The sequence below is a fragment of the Hyla sarda genome, chromosome 1, assembly GCF_029499605.1.
Source record: "Hyla sarda isolate aHylSar1 chromosome 1, aHylSar1.hap1, whole genome shotgun sequence".
NCBI lineage: Eukaryota > Metazoa > Chordata > Amphibia > Anura > Hylidae > Hyla > Hyla sarda.
The window spans coordinates 333,800,095-333,822,929 of record NC_079189.1 but is presented as its reverse complement, the minus strand read 5'-3'; the positions used below and the strand labels follow the sequence as shown (position 1 = coordinate 333,822,929).

General features: G+C 41.0%; 1 protein-coding gene across 3 annotated transcripts in view; it reads right to left on the bottom strand.

Annotated features, from left to right (window-relative positions):
- Positions 1-22,835, bottom strand: part of ADAMTSL1 (ADAMTS like 1) — a 956,942-nt gene that overhangs the window by 191,685 nt on the left and 742,422 nt on the right. For all 3 annotated transcript variants that reach the window (XM_056519753.1, XM_056519743.1, XM_056519759.1), the window contains 2 exons: positions 14,503-14,629; positions 1,180-1,254 (listed from right to left, as the gene is read on the bottom strand). In XM_056519753.1, coding sequence (XP_056375728.1) covers positions 1,180-1,254; positions 14,503-14,629 — 202 coding nt within the window. The remainder of the gene's footprint in view (positions 1-1,179; positions 1,255-14,502; positions 14,630-22,835) is intronic.

Genomic DNA, 22,835 nt, shown 5'->3' with positions numbered 1-22,835 from the left:
AGGTAACACTAGCACCAATTGTTTTTAGAAAACTTTTTCTTAGACCTACTACGACTACATCTTTTATCCTTTTTAATGTATTGTGCACAGCTTAACAATTAGGTACTGTGTCTTTAAGGACCAACAGTCGGTTTTCTCAGCTACACATGAAGTGTAAGGATAGTGATCTCTCAATGCACTATTATGGAATTTATGAAACTCCCAACTGATAAAATTACTAGTGGTAATACTATCTATATGTTATTTTGCACTTGGATCGTTGAGGTGAATTACATGGTTGTCATTTCTTAACAGATGCAGTGACCACAAAAACATTACTAATCCAAACTGAACCTAATAAAGATGAGTAGGTCCTGAGTAAAAATATGACTGGATTTATTAAGTCATAACTTTTAGGATTTTTTGTAATTCATCATCGATCTTTATCTTCTGGATTTTGACAGTTATGGAAGATTATTGGCATATATTTTTTATTATATTGTGTACAGTATAAACGATCACTGTAGAACTGTAAAGGGTTTTAGCCTTTGAAAGAAGGAATAAGCCTTATTTTTAAAAGTCATGGTCTGTCTTTGCAGTAATTTTACATTTAGATAAGAACTGTATGGGAAAAAATACCTAATACAAAATCCCAAAGTTCAAATCCTAAATATATCTTCTGAAGGTTGGGAGGCGAACGTATCCATGGACAAATAGGCACGGGTCCCATTTACTTCAATTGGTCAAACACAAGAGTGTATATGAGTTTTTACTTTGACCCTAAAGCAGAGTATGCTACGCTTTAGGATCCAGGTAAAAACACATTTATGTTCAGAAGATGACTTAAACATAGTTGCTAGCTAACAATATTTGGGCCACTAAAGTAAATAGGGACAGTGCCTGGCTGTCCACAGGCCAGGATGCTGATGTATCCATGCATCAGAAGGTACCATCATAATTTTAACTTACCCTTAGAGATAAATTCAGTTAAAAACCTCTCAAAAAGACGACCTTTCGGAGAATACCACCTCTTTTCTAGACAATTTTTGTATGATACATTTTTCACTCCACCATACAATAAACATAACGGCCATTTTGTTTGAGATGAACACTTTTTAAAATAAAATTTTGGTGATCTTATCAAAGATGTTTCATTTTATTCATTATGCTAAAATTATCCACAACAATTACCATACTTACACAAGTGATCGGGGCCCTTAAGAACCAACCTAATGTGTCGACTTCCATAGGGTATAACAACCACAGTGTCATCCACTAAAATAAAAATGAAAAGTAAAAATATTAGCATCGAAATGTATGTTTTAATAATAGCATTTGAACAGAATTTTAATGAATCATGTTAATTTGTCCCTTGAAAACAATGCTAGAATGAAAATGCTCAAAAAAGGAAGAAGCAAGGTCTTCAACTAGTATCAATTATCTATAACTTAAAGTGGACTTGTTGTAAAACAGAAAAATATCTAATTACATGTCCTACAGACATGTTAAAAGTTTTTTTTATTAGTGAGGGTCTAAGTGTTAAGTGTAAAGAAACGGGGAGAGAAGCGTGTGGCCATACCTTTTCACAGCACTGTATGTGTAACAGGAAGTGGTCTGTGTTCAATCACATGACTTCCTGTGAACTACAGGATTATATCACCCCCTCTCAGATCCCACCTGGCAGTAATCAGACTCCTCCCTTCCAACCCAGTGCCACCAGCTATGTTCCTCTGTATGTCTCAAATGCTCAGAATGCTACTGAAGGTAGAATGTTTGCACTCTCTATTTGACTAGGAGAGTAATAATGGTAGGTGAGCGCCTACAATGATTTCACACCTCTGACTCACACTGCCTTTCTCTGCCATGTGCAGATTCTCTGTGTGATGGAGCCTGACATTGCTCCCCTGTGTGTAAGAGCTACAGTAACAGGGGAAAAAAAGGAGGCAGGCTGCAGCTGTGTGTCACACATAATACAATAGTTTAAGGAAATAGATGCTATGTCACTGATCTACAGTATCTAAATTGCTGCACCTAGATAGGACTCAGAGCAAGTGCAATGATGAGACTCTACTCCCTCTGTTTCTGCAAAGCCAGAGGCATCATGGGAAATGAAGGCTGCATGAGGAAATCATATCAGTGGGGAAACAGTCTACTGTATATATGGAATATATAAGTAGGCCATAGTGTTCATGCACTGTGTGAACCAACATACAGCACTGCAAGCAACTGTTGATAACAGTGTTGACAATTCCTTCTAGCCACACATCTATATCTAAATACACTGCTTAAAAAATTTAAGTGAACACTTAAAGAACACAATGTAACTCCAAGTCAATCACACTTCAGTGAAATCACACTGTCTACTCAGGAAGCAACACTGATTGACAATCAATTTCATATGCTGTTGTGCAAATGGAACAGACAACAGATGGAAATTATAGGCAATTAGCAAGACACCCCCAATAAAGGAGTGGTTTGGCAGGTGGTGACCACAGACCACTTCTCAGTTCCTATGCTTCCTGGCTGATGTTGTGGTCACTTTTGAATGCTGACGGTCCTTTCACTCTAGTGGTGGCATGAGATGCAGTTTACAACCCACACAAGTGGTAGTGCAGCTAATCCAGGATGGCACATCAATGTGAGCCGTGGCAAGGTTGTTTGCTGTGTCTGTCAGCATAGTGTCCAGAGCATGGAGGTGCTACCAGGAGACAGGCCAGTACATCAGGAGACGTGGAGGAGTCCATAGGAGGACAACAACCCAACAGCGGGACCGCTACCTCCACCTTTGTGCAAGTAGGAGCCTGAGGAGTACTGCCAGAGCCCTGCAAAATGACCTACAGCAGGCCACAAGTGTGCATATGTACACTCAAATGGTCAGAAACAGACTGCATGAGTGTTGTATGAGTATCCGACATCCACAGGTGGGGGCTGTGCTTGCCAGAGAACACCAAGATAGGCAAATTTGCCACTGGCGCCCTGTGCTCTTCCCAGATGAAAGCAGGTTCACACTGAACACATGTGACAGATGTGACTGAATCTGGAGATGCCGTAGTGAATGTTCTGCTGCCTGCAACATCCTCCAGCATGACCGGTTTGGCACTGGGTCAGTAATGGTGTGGGGTGGCATTTCTTTCGGGGGGCCGCACAGCCCTCCGTGTGCTTGCCAGAGGTAGCCTGACTGCCATTAGGTACCGAGATGAGATCCTCAGACCATTTGTGAGACCATATGCTGGTGCGGTTGGCCCTGGTTTTCTCCGAATGCAAGACAATGCTAGACTTCATGTGGCTGGAGTGTGTCAGCAGTTCCTGCAAGAGGAAGTTGCACCACAGACTATCCAGGAGTTGGCAGACGCTTTAGTCCCGGTCTGGGAGGACATCCCTCAAGAGACCATCAAAGTTGGATCAGCCTGTAGTGTGTTTTTCCACTTTGATTTTGAGTGTGACTCCATATCCAGACCTCCATGGGTTGATAAATTTGATTTCTATTGATAATTTTTGTGCGATTTTGTTGTCAGCACATTCAACTATGTAAAGGTGAAAATATTTCATACGATTAGTTCATTCATTCAGATCATGTATGTGTTATCTTAGTGTTCCCTTTATTTTTTTGAGCAGTGCACATTCCTTACAAAGGGTTTCCACAAAGGGATAAGCCATACAAACTAATATACTACACACAACACCTGCAGAAAGAACTCCTTTTTTTAACTGAAAGAACCTAAATATTTTTAAGATATATTATGATCATATGAGGAAACTTTATAATTAAAAGCATCTTTAAGGAAATGCTCTTACACAGAAAGGTCAAAAGAGTCCTGAAATAAGAAATGTTCTTGCGTTCAGAGATTTAGATTTATACATGCTTATATACAAGGCTCCCCAAAGATTTCCTTTGCTTAAGAGCTCTGGCCATTTTATGCTCTTTTCCAAACAGAATATTCTCCATTTTACACTTCCAACTTTCAGGCCCCTGCATTTGTCTTAAATTAGAGGGACATAAAAATAACTGTTCACAAGGTTTACATTAGTTGCAATGTGAAAAAGAAGCAGGCTGTTTATTTCTTCCGGTGTTAAATCAAGTCGAGCATGAAGCGCAAAAAGAAATAAATAACAGGTTCCTTAGTCCAGTAGAAAAACAACAATGATAGATTTATTTTATAAGTAATGATCTTATCTATGGAATCTGATCCAAAACATGTCAGCATTCCTTAAGAAAAGAGTCTATTCACATGTCCACGGAACTTGTAAACATTTACGTATATTTTGTCATAAGCTTGGCAGTCTTGCTGGTGGTCAGCAATCTCATCTCTTCCCCACCTCTTCATTTTAAGCTTATTTACATGATTTATCAATTCTGCATGTTTTATTAAAATGTTAAAGTGTATCCCTGCCCCCATCATGATAAACCACCCCCTGCCTTTATTTTTATTATTTGTTTGTTTTCTACCTTGATATTGCTCTGTATTTTCTGCTCAGTCTCAGTCAGATTCACAGACTGGGAAGGGGTGTTCCCCAGCAGGTGTGACATCATCTGAAGCCATACAGGGGAGAATTTCTTCCCTCACTCTGCTACACACAGCCCAGAGCAGTTCAGTGTGAGATAAGCTATGATTGGATAAAGCTGCATCCCCTCCCCCCCACTAAGCATTTCCTGTTTTTGGACTTCTGCCAGGCCAGCAGAAGTCCAAAGTCTGTGTCCAATAGATGGGGGGAAATGTGCTCTGGACAAGTAGAGAGACACCTAGTGGCAGCTTTTTTAGACATAAATAAAACATAGAAAACTTCATTTTTTTTTTTTTAAAACAAAGTACATTAGAGAGATTTTATTTGCCATAAGGAGTGCAATAGCAAAAATTTGTTTTAATTAGAGTGCCCATTTAAGACATTGATAGATAAATAGTTTTTATTTTTTTTCCTGCTGCAGGCCATACTGAACTACAGGGAACTACATATTGCACTTCTCCCGTACCGCCCCAAAACTAAGCGCTAAACCATTTAGTAAGTCCTTCATTCTGCGGTATGATTAGAATACATTTCTGAGGCCAATGTTTATTTGAAAATAATTAACTGAAAGCACTTACTAATATGTACCAATCTACGTAACCCCTGTTTATACTGGAGGTATTACAATGGTTTACAATAGCCATCACAAGTTTGGCATCTGAATGTTGATTGCTGAGGAATGCTAAGGCAAAGCTGAATATCCCAAATGGCAAATGAGGTTTTATGCCGTAAGATGTGCTTAACATCCAACCACTTTGTTTGAATTAAAATGATGAATGATAATCTTTGGTGTATTTAAACAAACTTTCTCCAAGTGTATGGATGTCTTCCTGGCAAAGATTTTCAGAGATGTGTTAACTCAAAAACATATCCTACTGTCATACTATTTATAACACAGGATGCTCTGAGGTCTGGGCCATTAAAGGGTTTTCCTAATATATAAAACAAAGCTTAGACAAGCCTAAAATAATCAAATAATAAGCTTTCCAAAATGCCTACCATAATAATTCTTCTCCATACCTCTGTCTCCTGAGGATACATAACTACCTGCTGTCCTGTGATGACACACAGTGTGGACTGGCTACGAATTTCACGTTAAGATGCAGCCCCCCATAAAAAAGATTAGTGATGTGGAACTGAGAAGAATGATGGTGGTGGAATGGAGAAGAACTTGTATATTTTTACTATTTTAGACACTTTTAAATTCTTGTCTTATTTACACCAAACCTAACACCATTTCAAATAAACGTGGTTTATTACAGCCTTTAAAGAGGGGACTGAAAAAATTACATTTTATATAATGAGTTTTTACTGTCTTGCTACATTTTTTTACAATTTTTTTAACGTTTTACTATTTTACTGACTATCTGTACTTGCCATTGAATTGTAAGGTGGGCATAAACTTCATTGCAAAAAACTAAATAAAACAAAACAAAAAAAATACATTGATGCTAGACTCTGGAGGGTGTAAGCTCCCACTCATATTTACAACCCCCAGCCTAATTTACACCCCCACAGTGTTATATTCACACCCCCTTAGCCTAGCATTTACACCCCATCCCTGGCCATCTGACTATTTAGTAAAAAGTACAGATAGTCAGCGGCAAATAGTAAAACCTCTATATCTAGGCAACTGAGGGACGTATCAAGGAAGTACAAATAGAGTTGGGCGGTATGACCAAAAATGTGTAGCACAGTATTTTTGTAAGTTATGGCGGTTCCACGGTATTTAATGGTATTCTCAACCCCGCCCCCCCAATCATGTGACCCGTGGGCGCTGCTTCTCCCCCCTGGTTTATCAGCCCATCACTGCGCTGTCCCCACATCAGGGAACTAATCATATGGGACCCGTGAGCGCTGCTTCTCTCCCCCCCCCACCCCCCCAATAATCAGCCGTACTGTACTATCCTGTGTCCGGGCTGCAAAAATAAACAAAAAAAACTTTCCCTCACCTTCCAACGTTCTCCCGTTGCTCCGGTACCAGCCTCGCGGTCCTCTTGCTGCTTCCTGGGGATGGGAACGTCACAGAGCCATCAGCGTATCACCGGCCGCAGCGATGTCTCGCCTCGGCCGGTGATAGGCTGAGCGCATTGTCATGTAAGAAGCTGACCGGCTCCTTACATGACAGTGCGCTCAGCCTATCACCGGCCGAGGCGGGACAACGCTGCGGCCGGTGATACGTTGGCGGCTCTATGATGTTCCCATTCCCAGCATGAGGCCGGTACCGGAACAACGGGGGAACGTAGGAAGGTGAGATAACGTTTATTTTGTTTATTCTTGCAGCCCGAGCACAAGGATAGTACAGTACAGCGCAGTGGCTGATAATTATTGGGGGGGGGGGGAGAGAAAGTTATTGGGGGGAAGAGAAGCAGAACAGCGCCAGAGGGGTCACATATAATTAGTTCCCCAATGTGGGGACAGCGTGCTGCGGCTGATAATTCATTAATTCGGGGGGGGGGGGGGGAGGGGTTGGTTTTAACTTTTGGAACCTTTGTTATTTGAAGTAACCAAGATGCTCTGTTAAAAATAGCTCAAGCAAGATGGTCGCTTCCAAATTCAGGTGCAAAAAAATGGAATGAAAAAAAATCCAAAAACTACAGATCAGATAATCAGATAATAAAACAGATATGAAAAATAAGAATATATAAAGAATCATCAGCATCTGGTTTTAATTAGTAAAAACAATTAGGTTAGACATTCCCTTTAAATGTTCTCATTACATAACAGTTTTCAGAATCTTCCACGACAAACGTATTTCTTAAAATTTTTGTAAATCAACTAGAAAATGTAGCATGTAAACAATCAACCTCTAAGCAACAACTAGGTTCACTGATCCTGACACAATGAACATGTGAGAGAGGAAGAGACTTAAAGGGGTACTCAGGTGGAAATTTTTTTTTTTTTAATCAACTGGTGCCAGAAAGTTAAACAGATTTGTAAATTACTTCTATTAAAAAATCTTAATACTTCCAGTACTTATTAGCTGCTGAATACTAAAGAGGAAATTATTTTCTCTTTGGAACACAGTGCTCTCTGCTGACATCATGATCATAGTGCTCTCTGCTGACATCTCTTTTCTTTTTTATGAACAGTCCAGAGCAGCATATGTTTTCTATGGGGATTTTCTCCTACTCTGGACAGTTCTTAAAATGGACAGAGATGTCAACAGAGAGCACTGTGCTCGTGATGTCAGCAGAGAGCTCTGTGTTCCAAAAAGAAAATAATTTCCTCTGTAGTATTCAGCAGCTAATAAGTATTGCAAGGATTATGATTTTTTAATAGAAATAATTTACAAATCTGTTTAACTTTCTTGCACCAGGTGATTAAAAAAAAAGTTTTCCACCGGAGTACCCCTTTAAGAAACCAATCCAAGACTGTCTGAACAGCTGTGAACAATGAATGTGACCCTTATATTTAAAACTCATAGTTGGATAGGGAAATACTAAAGATGTAGCAGGATATTGAGGAGTAACATTTTCAATTAGAGGTTGAACTTTAAATTTTATTTTGGCCTTTGCATGTTGGTAATATGGTTTAAAATCAACCCTTTCACTACCTCTTCTTTATGCCACAATTTCCATCAAAAGTTTTATTTCGTTTATTTAATTAATAAGTGTGAAAGAGTACATGTCATGATCTTGATAGATTTTTTATTCACTCCCCCACCATGATAAACCACTCTCTGTCTTTATTTTTATTATTTGTAAATTTTCTACCTTGATATTGTTTTGTATCTTCTGCGCAGTCTCAGCGAGCTCCACAGACTGGAAATGGGCCTTCCCCAGAAGGTGTGACATGTCCACCCTTAATCTGCTACACATAGCCCAGAGCAGTTCAATGTGTGATGAGCTGTGATTGGCTGAGACCCCCTCCCCCCCTCAGCTTTGAACTTTAACTGAACTCTAAAGTCTCTGAGCTTTGCCCAACAGTTAAAAAAGGGAGCTGACATATCCAGCACAATAGTTAGCACTATGCACTGAAGGCATCATGACTCTACATCAGTGTTTCCCAACCTGGGTGCCGCAAAGCTCGAATGGAAGTGGAAACATAGCCAAGCTGTATTTCTGTGAAGTGTGCAATTTTACTGTTTATTGGTAAGTTAATATGAGTAGCCTATCTAACTACAGTGGTCCCTCAAGTTACAATATTAATTGGTTCTGGGACGACCATTGTATGTTGAAACCATTGTATGTTGAGACCAGAACTCTATGGAAACCTGGAAATTGGTTCTAAAGGCCCAAAATGTCATCTAAAGATAGGAAAAAAGTAAGAATTAAAGAAAAATAAGTAGATCACTAATATAGATAAAGTAAGTCATTACATATAAAGTAGGAAAGATCTGCTGGGAGCTGTAAATCACTGTCTATGTCAGCGTTTCCCAAGCAGGGAGCCTCCAGCTGGTGCAAAACTACAACTCCCAGCATGCCCGGAAAGCCAAAGGCTTTCCGGGCATGCTGGGAGTTGTAGTCTTGTAACAGCTGGGGCCACCCTGCTTGGGAAACACTGGTCTATGTAGAGGACAGGAGCTTCTTCAGGTTCCTATACAGTACACACAGTGTCCTAAAAAAGTAATGGAGTCGCCCTCAACTGGTGTCCAAAGGAGCAGCTAACCCTGGTACAGGTAAAGAGAAGAGAACATGTAATACCTCCCTGTACTTTGGCGGGCGCTACCATACACCAGTCAGTGCATACGCTTCAGTAATACAGGGGATTTACCATTGAATGCCCATTCTGATTGGTCGGTTCTTCCAGCCATTGACACGTTTCACAGATCTGGACTGTCCGTAGCATTGTATACTGAGTCTGGTTTCAACTTACGATGGTCCAGAAAAGACTTGAACATCCACAAAGTTATTCACCTGTTCATTTTTCACCACCTTTTGGGCAAGCACTGCACAAAAATTTCTTTACTTAGCCTATCTATGCACAGCCTCTTGCACCCTACTCTACTTTTGTTATATAAGCCAATATTATTCAGCATGAGTGAAATGCCTGTTACAAAACCTGCAATTCCTGTATACTGCTTGTCCAAGGCAGCGTATTATTCCTCATTACAAAAATGCAGAACTTTTCTTCTCAAATCATTTAGTACAAAAAGAAACAAAATAATTACCCATTGGTGATGAGATCTAAGCATGCATCCACAAGTAGAGAAGACTCCAAGTAAAAAGTGATATTTATTCACCCATCATAAATACAGATATAATGTTTCAGTCTCACAACAAAACCTTTCTCATTTTGAGACTGAAATGTTGCATCTTTAATCATGATAAATAAGTATCATATTTGGAGTGCCGCTTGTGCTCTACTTGTGCCGCTTCTCTACTTGGGGTTGCATGTTCAGGACAAGGTATGGAGTCTAACCTTGGGATGCAAAGCACCCGATTTAGGACCAAGAGTCCCAGCACAGTGCTGGTTTATACATTCTTTGGGCGATGAGATCATAAGGTGGCCATACACTTTCAATAACTGTTAGCAGAATGTTAGTTCACCCAACAGTAAACTCTCCCAACTTTCCCATACATATGAATATTCCACACAGCCCAGCATTCATGTGCTGTATTTGGAGACAGGAGTGGTAACATGCAGCCACACACCTCTGGCACAGGCTTATCCCTCCCAAAACAATAGGGTTGGCTGACTTAAAGGGGTACTCTGCCCCTAGACATCTTATCCCCTATCCAAAGGATAGGGGATAAGATGTTAGATCGCCGCGGTCCCGCTGCTGGGGAGCCCCGGGATCGCTGCTGCGGCACCCCACTGTAATTACTGCAAAGAGCGAGTTCGCTATGCACGCAATGACGGGCAATACAGGGGACGGAGCATTGTTATGTCCCGGCTCCGGCCCTCGTGACGTCACGGCCCGTCCCCTCAATACGAGTCTATGGGAAGGGGGCGTGGCGGTTGTCACAACCCTGCCATAGACTTGCATTAAGGGGGCGGGCCGTGATGTCACGAGGGGCGGAGCCATGACGTCACGCTGCTCCGTCACCTGTATTGCCCGTCATTACGCACAGGGCGAACTCGCTCTGTGCAGTAATGATAGCGGGGTGCCGCAGCGGCGATCCCGGTGGTCCCCAGTAGCAGGACCGCAGCGATCTGACATCTTATCCCCTATCTTTTGGATAGGGGATAAGATTTCTAGGGGCGGAGTACGCCTTTAAGTATAAGGTGTTTGGGTACATGTAGACAAAGGCAGATAAAGGTGACCCCCCACAAAATGAGAAATACAGCTTCAGCTTCAAGCAGCTGTAAAATACATCATATATTGGAAATAAGGTTATTGCAAACCTAAATTAGAATTTTAAATTTAAGCTTAAACTTCTGTTTCAAAGTGCTAACCTTATTGGACTGCAGAAAGTCAAAATACAAAAGTAAGGGCATGGTCCCATAGCTAAAATACATGTTGATTTGGATTTGTACGCAATGACCATTTCTGCATCCAAATCATCATGGTTTTTATCTCCTATCTACTTCAAATGGAAATTCCACACAATGCCGAATAATCCGCATTAAAACTCACATGTAAATCTGCTTAAAAATTTCAGAGGAGAAATCCACATAATTCCCATGCCTGGAACATAAAGTAGCGATGGTATAGGCATTCTTAGCATTCTGAACAAGGAAGCAAATCTCCACACTTTACTGTAACTGCTATCATTGACCCTTGAATAGACTCTCCCTTTAAGAAGAATAAGAAGAGCCATATAAGATTTCTCTGCCTGCTTCTGTCTTTGCTACATTGGCTTTTCTTCCGTAGCAATTTATCATGGATTATATCATCTTCGCTTGCATTTGACATTCTCTTCCCAGTTAAACTGTCCATTTATGCAAATACTTTTTCACAAAGCACTAAGGAGATAACAATTCTCTAGAGGACCTTATATTATCTTCAGGCATAGGTGATGTTGGATTAGTTGTCTCTTCCCGTAAAATCTTAGTGTTGTAGACAGTAGGAGGGTAAGTAAAACCTCAGTGCAACTTTTTCATTTACTTTTGTTTTGACCCCCTGATTCTAGAGAATTGTCTACTTATTTTTACACAAACATTATTCTTGTACTTTACAGCAGGTTACGGTAGATCTCTCAATCTCCTCTGTCAAAGATTTATTTGTATGGCCTATAACGACACTGAATGATCCATTGATGTCCACCAATTCAGGGGTATATATTTTCTCTTTCAATGTAACCTTTTGTTTGCAGAGTGATTTAAGTTCCTTTGTAGTTCCAGTTACAAGGTAAAGAAAAGAAATAGCGAGTGGAAACAAAAGACGCTAAAGAGGACTAGGAAAGTTGATGTGGCTTGAGCACTAAGCAGGTCTGGAAAACATTTTCTGAACGTCCTTCAGTCAGGCTGGACTGGCTGTTTGTGAGCAAGTGAAGCATGAAACTGGCACACAGTTTAGTCACAATTGCATCCCACAAATATTTACACTTTCAAAGAATTCTATTCAATGCAGATAAAAAGGGAAGGACACCCTGCCATAGCCAAGAGTCCTGGGAAGTGAGTGCACATATTAAATTCCCCCTTCTTGGCTTGCATTTCTCAGGCTTTCTTGTGTATTCCTGCCTAGTATTTCTCTCCCGCTATTGCAAAAAGAGGAACTGGGATAACATCAGAGCTGGCGCTTGACATGAAATATCAACATTTATCTGAATAAGCAGCTACAGATTATTCATGAACTAGTTTCAGTTCCTTGTAGTTTATTATAGGATATGTATGCTGTAGGTATAGGACATATGAAAGGACATCTCCATGTTTTCAATGTTCCTTAACATATTTTCTGTCCTTAGCATTTTTTCTTTTCCAATGAACTGGTATATATTTTGTAGATGAGGTCACTCAAGTCCTTTTTCACATGATAAAGTCCTTGTCTCCAATGCTATGTTTTCTTACAAAAGTAATATACTAGCTTTAGATTCACATTACTCTACATTTAGCATGTGCACTAGGAAAGTTCCCTAGGTACATGATCAACATGTCCTTAGGCTTCAATAGCCAGACAGTGACCAAAATAGAGTATGCCGCAAATAAAAACAAAAAGGTATGGAACAGCATACAAAAAGTATATGTTAGATGCTATCATAACTTGTGGTTACCACAGACACTTGTTTAACCTATACATCAGGGAACTTCAGTGACATCACTGTCCATATATGTTACATTGAAAAAAAAAACAGAAGGCCTTGAGCAGAGAGCACTACCTGCCAGGATCACTGTAGTCCAGGTGGGTGAAGGTTAGGATGGTAGGAGTAAGGAGCAGAAAGTGTTCCCGCACTACGCCAGAAGGAAGTTGCTGAGAATAAACCAATCTATGGAGTAGATGAAGTTAGCAACCCAGGACAGGAATGCGATATACCGTATTGTCCTCTCTATTGTGGAGGGAGCTGTATATATCACCACTGTACTAAGCTTAGCTCTACAAGCTCTACAGTTTTCTTCTTGTGTGCTTTTTAATAGAACTGGGGACTATTCAATACTCAATGTGGCCACCCAGAGTATTACCAGGGGAGTATTGCATGGTTCCAGTCCCTAGTGAGGAGCCATTTAAGTAGTGAACTGTGGAAATTGTGGATCTAAATTTAGCAAAGAGGAATCCAGTACATCATCTATATAACCTCCTCTACCGTCATTCTTTCCCCACAACAGTAGGGGCTACAGTTTTATAGTACATCCTTGCCCTGGCCTGCTGACTCCAGGTGCTCCATAGACCACCATGCTCTGCATTCCACTAAGTTATCATATCAAAGTTAAGCCCATATGATTGCTCTGGAGAACACAGAAGTGGCTGGAGACCGAAATGATTTTTACCATAACATACATGCATTTCTTAAATAACACCCCCCCCCCCCCCCCCAAGATGTCCATAGCTTTTAGACAGTAGTCTTAAAGGAAACAAGTCAGCTACATAAAAGGAAGGCGTAACCCTTACAGGTTTGAAAGGAAGACGGTCACCCGTTCACACACACTAAACACAATACACCGGGTTATAGTGTGGGTGAACAGGAGACCGATGCGGGGTCTCTAATATACATACCTGGAGTCCGGCTTCTATCTGCGCTGAATTGCACGCTGGAGGCAGGCCCGCCGACTGGATTTGAATATTCATGGTCAAATGACCAGCGACCATGAATATTCAAATTCAGCCAGTGGGCCTGCCTCCAGCGTGCACTTCAGTGCAGATAGAAGCCAAACTTCAGAGGGACTGGGCGCCGGACTGCAGGTGTGTATATTACTGCATCGGTCTCCTGTTCCCCCGCATTATAACCCGGTGTTTTGGGTTTAGTGCGGGTGAACGGGTGACCACTTTCCTTTGAACAACAATATACAGAAAACATTAGCCAGAAGATTATTACCTTAAAGTAAGTAGCTCATCAATAATGTGTCACATAATGTAGTTTTAGAACACCAGCAAGAACATCACTGTGTTAATGTTACTAAATATTGCATGTGATTTAACATCGAAGCAATGTTTGCACACCTTAGATGCCTACAGAGTCACACATCAGCAAGCAATAAGCTGCACTAGAATGCAATTACAGCCAGATGGGCTTACAATGTACCTTGGATTTAAATGGATAAAACACAACCCATAAAAAGTACAAATTGAAGTCTCCCCAAGATACTGAAAGTTGGAGGAATTTAAGTCACTTGGTAAGATTTCCCATAATTGGTAATAAACAATGAAATGTGCAATGCAAATAAAAAGCAGTCTTCAATCTCTACCATACAGTTACCAAGGGCACTGTAGTATGCATACATCTAGGTTTACCTGTTTGTTTTAACATCTAATAATCATAGAAATCAAAAATAGAAATCATAAGACCTCATAATTGTAATACATCTGCCAGCACTCCAAACATATGAGAAACAACCTTAGTAGGGACACACCAGAAAATGTACAAACAAAAACAAAGGGAACATTACAATTTTTGAGATGTGTGCCCTGTTGTATAGACCATTGTACAACACAATAAGCTATTTTGTGATACATCAAATAGTGTAATAATGTTCACTTACATTTACTTGCAGACAGCTGTGATTTGTACTGTCCCCGAACCAACCGGCATGTTGACCCCTCTCCATTGCAAACGCCACAATTGTCCTCTTTTGCAGTGCTTCCTAGCTGATGGTCACACCCAACAATCTGCCAAAAGAAGACATACAAATTTCAGTGGAAATGTAGTAACCATATTTTAAAAAATAACCTGTCACCAAATAAAACTTTTAATATAGTGTTCCTTGTGTAATTAGCAGACACTTTCCCATTCACTTACATTTAAAATTATCAACATAAATATGTTTAAAAATGTAATAGAAAAATCGGCCACTATGTGGCACTGTTCTGGTCCCTGGTGCAATTAATACAGTGAGTTTGGTCTCCTCCCGGCCTGGCAGGAGTCCAAACTCAGGAAGTGTTTCTCTATCCACTGAGCTTAACTGACAGCTGCAGAGAGCCTCACTGAAATCTGCATAGAGCCTCACTGAAATCTCCATAGAGCCTCACTGAAACATGCACAGAGCCTCATTGAAAGCTGCAAAGAGCCTCACTGAAACATGCATGGAGCCTCACTGAAACATGCACAGAGCCTGAGGTCTTCTATTCATCACAGCACTTCAACCATGTGAGGGCAGAAGTGGTCCCCCAGCAGGCACAACATCACTGACGCCCACTTTCTCATACTGGGAGATTGCACTGAGCAAGAAGAATGGTATGATACAGAGCTTTTTAAAGCTCTAAAAAAAAAATAACAACGGCGAAAAGGGGTGTTAGGAGTAGTTAGGGAACATAGCCTGAGTTAGTTTAGAACAGTTTATTTGATGACAGGTACTCTTTAAGTACACTCTTGCATAAAACCTGTGAGGAGAGGAACGGTAACACTTCCCATACTCTATGAGTCATGAAAGGCAGGATAGTCTAATGACAGATCCGCTTTAACATAAACATCAAAACATTTTTGTGCCACACTGAGAGTTATATAAAAACAATACATTTCAGAGATTTCCTTCTATCCGAGGTGAGCCATAGACTGTAGATATCCAGACAGCTAGAATTACTTGTCATTCACTATAGCATACAGCCATTATCAGGATTAAGTGCCAGAATTGCTAAACCAGGAATTGTTTTTGCAGACAGGATATTAAAATACACTTTAAGAAATAGAGGAAAATATTTGCAGGTGTTTCAGGTTCTGTTGGTGGCCTAAAATGTTGACACATATTACTAAACCATCACGTTGTGCTACTTTTCCATTCAGCTACAAAACTCAATATCAAACCTGCACACACAATCTGTGTGAATTTAACCATGGTCTTTCCCTTTCTAAATAAATGTATAAAGTGTCCTGGTCCAGTTGCCTGCTCTGCCTTAGCAACCTGTGTCCCTAAATGACATCAGGCCTGGATGCCTAGTTAAATGTGAGTTGTCTGGGCTGCTGATGTGCTTTATTCCATGTTATTTGCTCTCACACCAAGTGCTATTGTGAGTTTATACTCCTACTTATTATATATTATGACAAAGGTCTGCTTATTGGCTGTTCCTCTACTTTGCTGTTAGGTTGTTTGCTTGGTATCCGGTGATTGTTCATTTACAATAATTTTGCCATGTGCAGGCTCCTTTTAATGGGCACCAATCGACTCAATTGGTGCTTGTATCATGTAGAAGTAACCTTAGTTCCTTGGCTTAGATTTCAGTGTATTAGGTAAATTAGGTGCTTGTGACTATACAGTGACATAAGGGGGAAGGATTCTTACTATAGCATAGCACATTGTTGCTTAATACATCTCTATATTAACTCCTCAGCCCAGGATAACAAAAACCAGGCCAAGGTATCTGTCTCTTCTAAGTGACAAGCCCTAATTTCTGGTCACCATGGTCTAGAACACTCTAACAAGGGATGCAAATCTGACAATGAAATTTATTGACTGATCATAAAGATTATAAGGTATACAAGTCTACAGCTCAACATACTGATCACTTCCAGCCTTTAGTCTGAGCTATGAAAGATGGCAATTACAATCACAATGACCTTTTAAAGTAACAACAGTCAAAAAAAATCACAGACTCATCAATTTGTGTTCACGGACACTGGAAAAATGTCCTCTAGTTTTACAGACTGTCCAGGAGTTTCTGGACAATTGGAAACCCCTGACCTAAACCTCAGAAAAATGTCTGGCCAGTTCAACAAGTTCATTTTCATTACACAATTAACCACGTTTATGTCAACGCAGTATAGAAATACACCTGACAGTGCAAAAAAATTTTGTTTTTTAAACTTGAGATGTCCCAGCCAGGAGGCACAAACCAGAGCACTGCATGCCTCCAGAGAAGCAGGCCTCCGAAACCATGACAGTTTTTCCCCCCACTTGATTAAACATCTTCATTTGTACTGTACTGTCAAACGTTTACCAGTATTCTGTACCCAAAGTTGTTTTTGTGTGTGTTTGTTTAACTGCAGGGCTGACCCTTTCTTTCCCTTCTTCATTCCTTCTAGCCTCGGGCATTCCAACATCTTTTAGCTACTGCTGTATCTTGGCTGACCTTGTGCAACTGGAGATGATGAGGCAAGAAGAAGGATGAGGCAGTGGCACATGGGGATACAATGCAATTAGCATCCGCCAGCGAAAGCAGTGGCTTTCTGATTGTGTTCCGAAGTGTTCTTTATCACGCTGTGTAACGCGTGTGCCCTGAACCCCGTAATATAAACACAACCTTTGTTTTACAGTACATTCCTTGATTCCTCCTAGCTACATCATGTCATGTGTCTCTCACTATGACCAAGAAACTATTTGTTTTAAATGTTCTTTTTCCTAACAGTGACATTGTGTATATACATATATCATGAGTGATTGCCTTATAGAGAGTCCTGAAGTAATTGCTTCTAAACTTACACTTGTGAGATCATCCCACCTGCAGAATATAGAATACATGACGTTTATTTGGACAGGGAATGACTATCTCTTGCAGTCCAAATGCAAAGGAAAACAAAGTTACAAAATTCTAGTCTCGGTTAATTCTTTGATAACGTACATTAAAGCAGTATGAAAGATCTTAAATGGAAAAACATGGAACCCTACAGGTAGATACAACATCTGATGTTGTCAGATCCAAATTCACCAACATTCTGATGTTCTGAGATCACCTATATTACAAGATGACAAGACATCAACTGGCAGATGGGGTCTGAAGGAATTCACATGACTTACCAACTCCAAGATGGTTCAACCAGAAAAGAAACCAGGCGTGTAAAATGCATTATTAGCATGAAGTCTGCTAAAAGTCAGAAGGCTTAAGGTCTCCCTATTAATGACACCTCTTCACATTCACCCTCATTTATCATTTATTTTCACTCTGATTCTTGAAAATGGTGTTCATCCAAGCTGCCGGTGGAAAACAAATGTTTTCAAATCAACTTGTACCAGAAAGTTATACAGATTTGTAAATTACTTTGATTTAAAAAAAATCTTAATCATTCCAGTACATATCAGCTACTGTATACTACAGAGAAAGTTGTGTAGTTCTTTCCAGTCCGACCACAGTGCTCTCTGCTGCTACCTCTGTTCGTGCCAGGAACTGTCCAGAGCAGGAGAGGTTTACTATGGGGATTTGCTACTCTGGACAGTTCCTAACATGGACAGAGGTGTCAGCAGAGAGCACTGTGGTCAGACTAGAAAGAACTATACAACTCCCTCTGTAGTATACAGCAGCTTATAAGTACTGGAAGGATTAAGATTTTTAAATAAAAGTAATTTACAAATCTGTATAACTTTCTGAAACCAGTTGATTTGAAAACATTTGTATTTCACTGGAGTACTCCTTTAAGGTATTATATCCTTCTGGCTGCAATGCAAACCACATGAAATTTGCAGCAACAAAGAAGAAGAACACCTTTACAGATGTTGTATTGGTTATTTGCTCAGCTTGCTTTCCTGCTCTGATCCTACTGCACTTTGCTCTTGGTAACTTTCATACTCTTTGCTTTATACTACAGCTCACATTTAGCTTAAAACTAGAGGCAGGTTGAATACTACATATCACAAGGTTACACATTGAAAGAAAGAATAACATTTGTAGCTTGAAATTTTGTGCAACTTTTTAAACTCAAGGTAACCACTTAAAAATAATTTTTCGATGTCAAAGGTTTCCATAGACTTTAAGATGACACTTGTCTATTCAACATGGTAGATGCCGATGCCTGGCAAGTTTGGGAAGTCTTTGCTGTAGTGTTTCCTACAAGCTTTAAGCTTGGTTACTTCCATACAAGTCTCATGGCTCTTGGATCATCAATTAAGTGCAACTCACTACAGCTACTGTGAGACTATGTTCACATGGAACAATTTCCGCAAGGAAATCAAGATGGAAATTCAGCATGTGCTTATAGCTTATTAATTCTGCATATGTTTATAGCCTATTAACAATGGGATTTCACAGTCCCATGCACACAGCAGAACTTTCACTGCCGACATTCTGAGTGTGATAGCCACTTCCTCTAAGAATGGAGTTTCTCTTTGACATGAGGCCTACCTGACAGAAGTAAATCCTCTTGGTTGCAACAAATGTGCCTTAAGTAGACTATTGTAGGGGATTCCATGGATATCACCCTGAAACTCTTTTTATAGGGACATGAGCTCCCCAGGTTGCAACCTTCAGAGTAGTCTTCATTAGCAATGACAACATAGTCAGATGGGCATGTGTTCTGTCTGTATTGGCCCAGTACAGGAGTTGCCTTCCTGTACCTTTTTTTGTCCTGTGTGGCGGACTCTATTTCAGTGCCCCCTGGGTCCACCTCCATTCTACAGACCCTTAAATGGTTAACAGACCCTTTTGTTTTTTATTAATTTAGCTTTCTGATGTTAATGTGCCTTTAAATGTGGTTACTAAGTCTATGTAACTAAGGAAGGTGCCAGTGACCAGGTGACTTCTGGGTGACCTATGGGAGTTCTCAAAATTTCTCCCTTATATATCCGGGAGGAGCTCGTTCAGTCAGATGAGTCTGAGGAGCAGTACAGTCAAGACCTGAGAGTGTCTGGTGTCCTGAGGGAGACCAATGCCTAACCAGGCAGCCATGCTTCCATCATCAGTGAACCCACTTCAGGTGAAAGTCAAAGCCTGGTAAGCAAATACAGGGGAGAAGTCTAGTCAGTCATAGTCAAGTCTAAAGTCAGCGTGGGATTTCATTATTCATTCCAAGTCCACTACAAGTCCCAGCAAGCCTGCAAGTCTCCTAAAGTCACTGGTCATCTCCTTGGGCCTAACTGAGCTGTAAAGACTATAAAACCTGTCTGCCTCAGTAAAGCTGCCGTTGTTCCGTAACCTTGCACCAGTGATTATTTGCCCCACGCCTGGTCCAGGAACCAGCGGCCATACCTTGGGTGGTGTAGAGGATAACCACGCCCCGGCGTCACGAATATCAAGGGTTAATAACATCTGCCATAAGGGTAACAACATCTACTCTTTTCCCTCTACCACAACTTTTGGCACAACAGGATACGGGTGTGTGCTTCATGCAAAGATACCCCCTCCCCAGTCTGAACTGTGTCTGTATTGCCGAAAATTTGCACGCGATGCGCAAAGAAATTGCGCCAAAATTGTACGGAACTTTGTCTGGGAAAACTTGTATGTCGAGACACGCTTGTGAAATAGAGGGGGGGGGGGTGAAGAAACATTTATTATCTGCCATTGTGAACAGTGTGGAATCTAAACCCGCCATGTGTAAAATACGTGCTGAAGCTATGCTACGTGGTGAAATGTTTGTCGTACCTGAAAGGGTTAAAGCTGTAGAAGAAAAACGCGCAAAGAAGTCCCGCACTGGTCAGCGTGCCGCCCCTGGCCGTGGAAGTCAAATTGCACTCTTGAATCCTAAGTGACTGTCTCCACACCACCGATCCTGGGGGTCCTGGGCCGAGATACCAACTAAAGAGTCAAATGTGAGTACTCTGTCGTAAGCCGCATTTTCTACCCCTTACAGCCAGTCCAGCCCAGAGTCCACCCCCCAGGCCCAGAAACCCTCCTCCCGCCCCAGATCACCCCCACTCCCAGAGTGGATGTTTGGCAATGAGCCACAACTTGAATATATGCACCACCTACTCCCTCTGCCTGGAAAGAAGCATCCCCCTGTCCCAACCGCAGTGTCCAAGAGGGCCAGACGAGAAGCCCAGAGGTCTGCAATCATAGAAGAGTTGAGGGCACAGAGGAGGCGGGAGTATGGTCCAAAAGAGAAATATGTAATGTCTGTACATCCGTATGTTGGACCACCCCAGAGCAGGAGAACCACCCCTTGAGAGGGGAAGAGCCACAGTAGTCAAATTTGACAGAGTCCGGGTGTTCTGAGCCTTAATGGACTGCTACCATGGAGGCACTGTCCTTGTGAATCATCGGGCAGTCAGGAGAGATTATTTCTCCACACAGTTACACTCCTTGAGAGATAGTGGAGTACACCCCAGTCCGCAGTGCAAGAGGAGAATGGGCGGCGGAGGTGACAAGACCAAAGAATCCCACACAGCTCACCTTTGTCTGCTTCCCCTTGGAGGATTGGGAGTCAGATCCCTTTGGCCTTCAACCTCCACAAGTCGAAGGTCAAGTCATGGAGGAGGAGTTCCTGCCTGAGATGCCCATCATGGCACCTAAATATCACCCAGGCTCCAAGAAGAAGTCTAAAAATGTGCCCAGGCCTACTCCTGGCATTGAGCAGGTTTGGCCTGCCCACTGGACACCAACTAAAGTGCCTCGGCCCACTCCTGCTGAGGAGGAGGTGTGGCCGGCCAAACAGGCACCAACACTTTGTCCCCCTGCTGCGGTACAGATGGTGGTAACTGTGAGCCCCGCCATCAATGATTCCAAGCTATCCCAAGTATCTTGGAACACACGAGTCAGTCCCTTGGAGGGGGCAAGGTGCCGTGGTCCCCGCTAAATGTCCCAAACTAGAAAGCATCCTAACAGGCGAGGTTGGGATGGAAAGTTTCCGAGATGAACTCAAATGTGTTAACCCCTTCCCTCTTTGGCGATTTTTCCTTTTTGCACTTATGTTTTTTCCTTCTCACCTTGGAAAAATCATAAGACTTTCAATTTTTCCCCTAAAAATCCAGATGAGGGCTTATTCTTTGCTCCAACAATTTTACTTTGTAATACCTTTAATAATTTCACTACAAAATCTATGTGGTGAAACCAGAAAAAAAATATTTATAGGGCAAAAAAAAAAAAAAAAAAGCCATTCTGTAATTTTTGGCGGCTTCCGTTTCTACGCAGTGCAGTTTTTGGTAAAAAGTGCACCTTATATTTATTCTGTAGGTCCATAGGGTCGCAAGGATACCCAATTTATATAGGTTTGATTTTATTTTACTGGCGGTATGAGGGCTCATTTTTTGCGCCGTGATCTGAAATTTTTATGGGTACCATTTTTGTTTTAATCAGACTTTTTGATCACTTTTCATAAATTTTTTATGGTATAAAAAGTGACCAAAAAATAAGCCATTTTGGACTTTGGAATTTTTTACGCGTACGCCATTGACTGGGCAGTTAATTAATTATATATTTTTATAGTTTGGACATTTACGCACGCGCCGATACCACATATGTTTATTTTTATTTACACAGTTTTTTTTTTTTTAAATGGGAAAGGGGGGGCTGATTCAAACTTTTATTAGGGAAGGGGACAAATCACATTTATTAACACTTTTTTTTTTGCAATGTTATAGCTCCCATAGGGGACTATAACATTGCACACACTGATTTTCTACACTGATCACTGCCATGCATTAACATGGCATTGATCAGTGTTTTCACCGCTCGACTGCTCCTGCCTGGATCTCAAGCACAGAGCAGTCATTCGGTGATCGGACAGCGAGGAACGTTTGTCAAGGTGACCCCTCGACAAAGGTTTGCCGAAATGCCGCATTGTGGTGGTGTCGCTCCGGTTTCTCTTTGCCTCTTCACAAGTGTTGGTATGATGTAATATTGTATTTATGTGAATGTGCAGTAATTTATTACACTAGGTGATTACACGTGTCTACACTGCATTTATCTTTTGATATAATTTGGTATTATATATGTACATAGGCAGTGATTGTGACATCTGAGTGACACCTGCTTTGTTTTATCACCCTTTGGGTGGAATTACTCTACTTTTTAATGTAATATGTACTAATTAAGCTATATATTTTGTCATAATATGGTTTAGTTGACTCCATTTCTTTTCCTTGTGGTTTGATATGAATTTGGGAGGTCATATAGCAATCTCTACTGGGAGGGTATGTTTAATTTATATTGTGTGTTAACTATTGCATGGTACTTACCTTGATACCCTATATCTGAAATATATTGTTTTGAGTGCACTGATACAATCTACAATGTTATA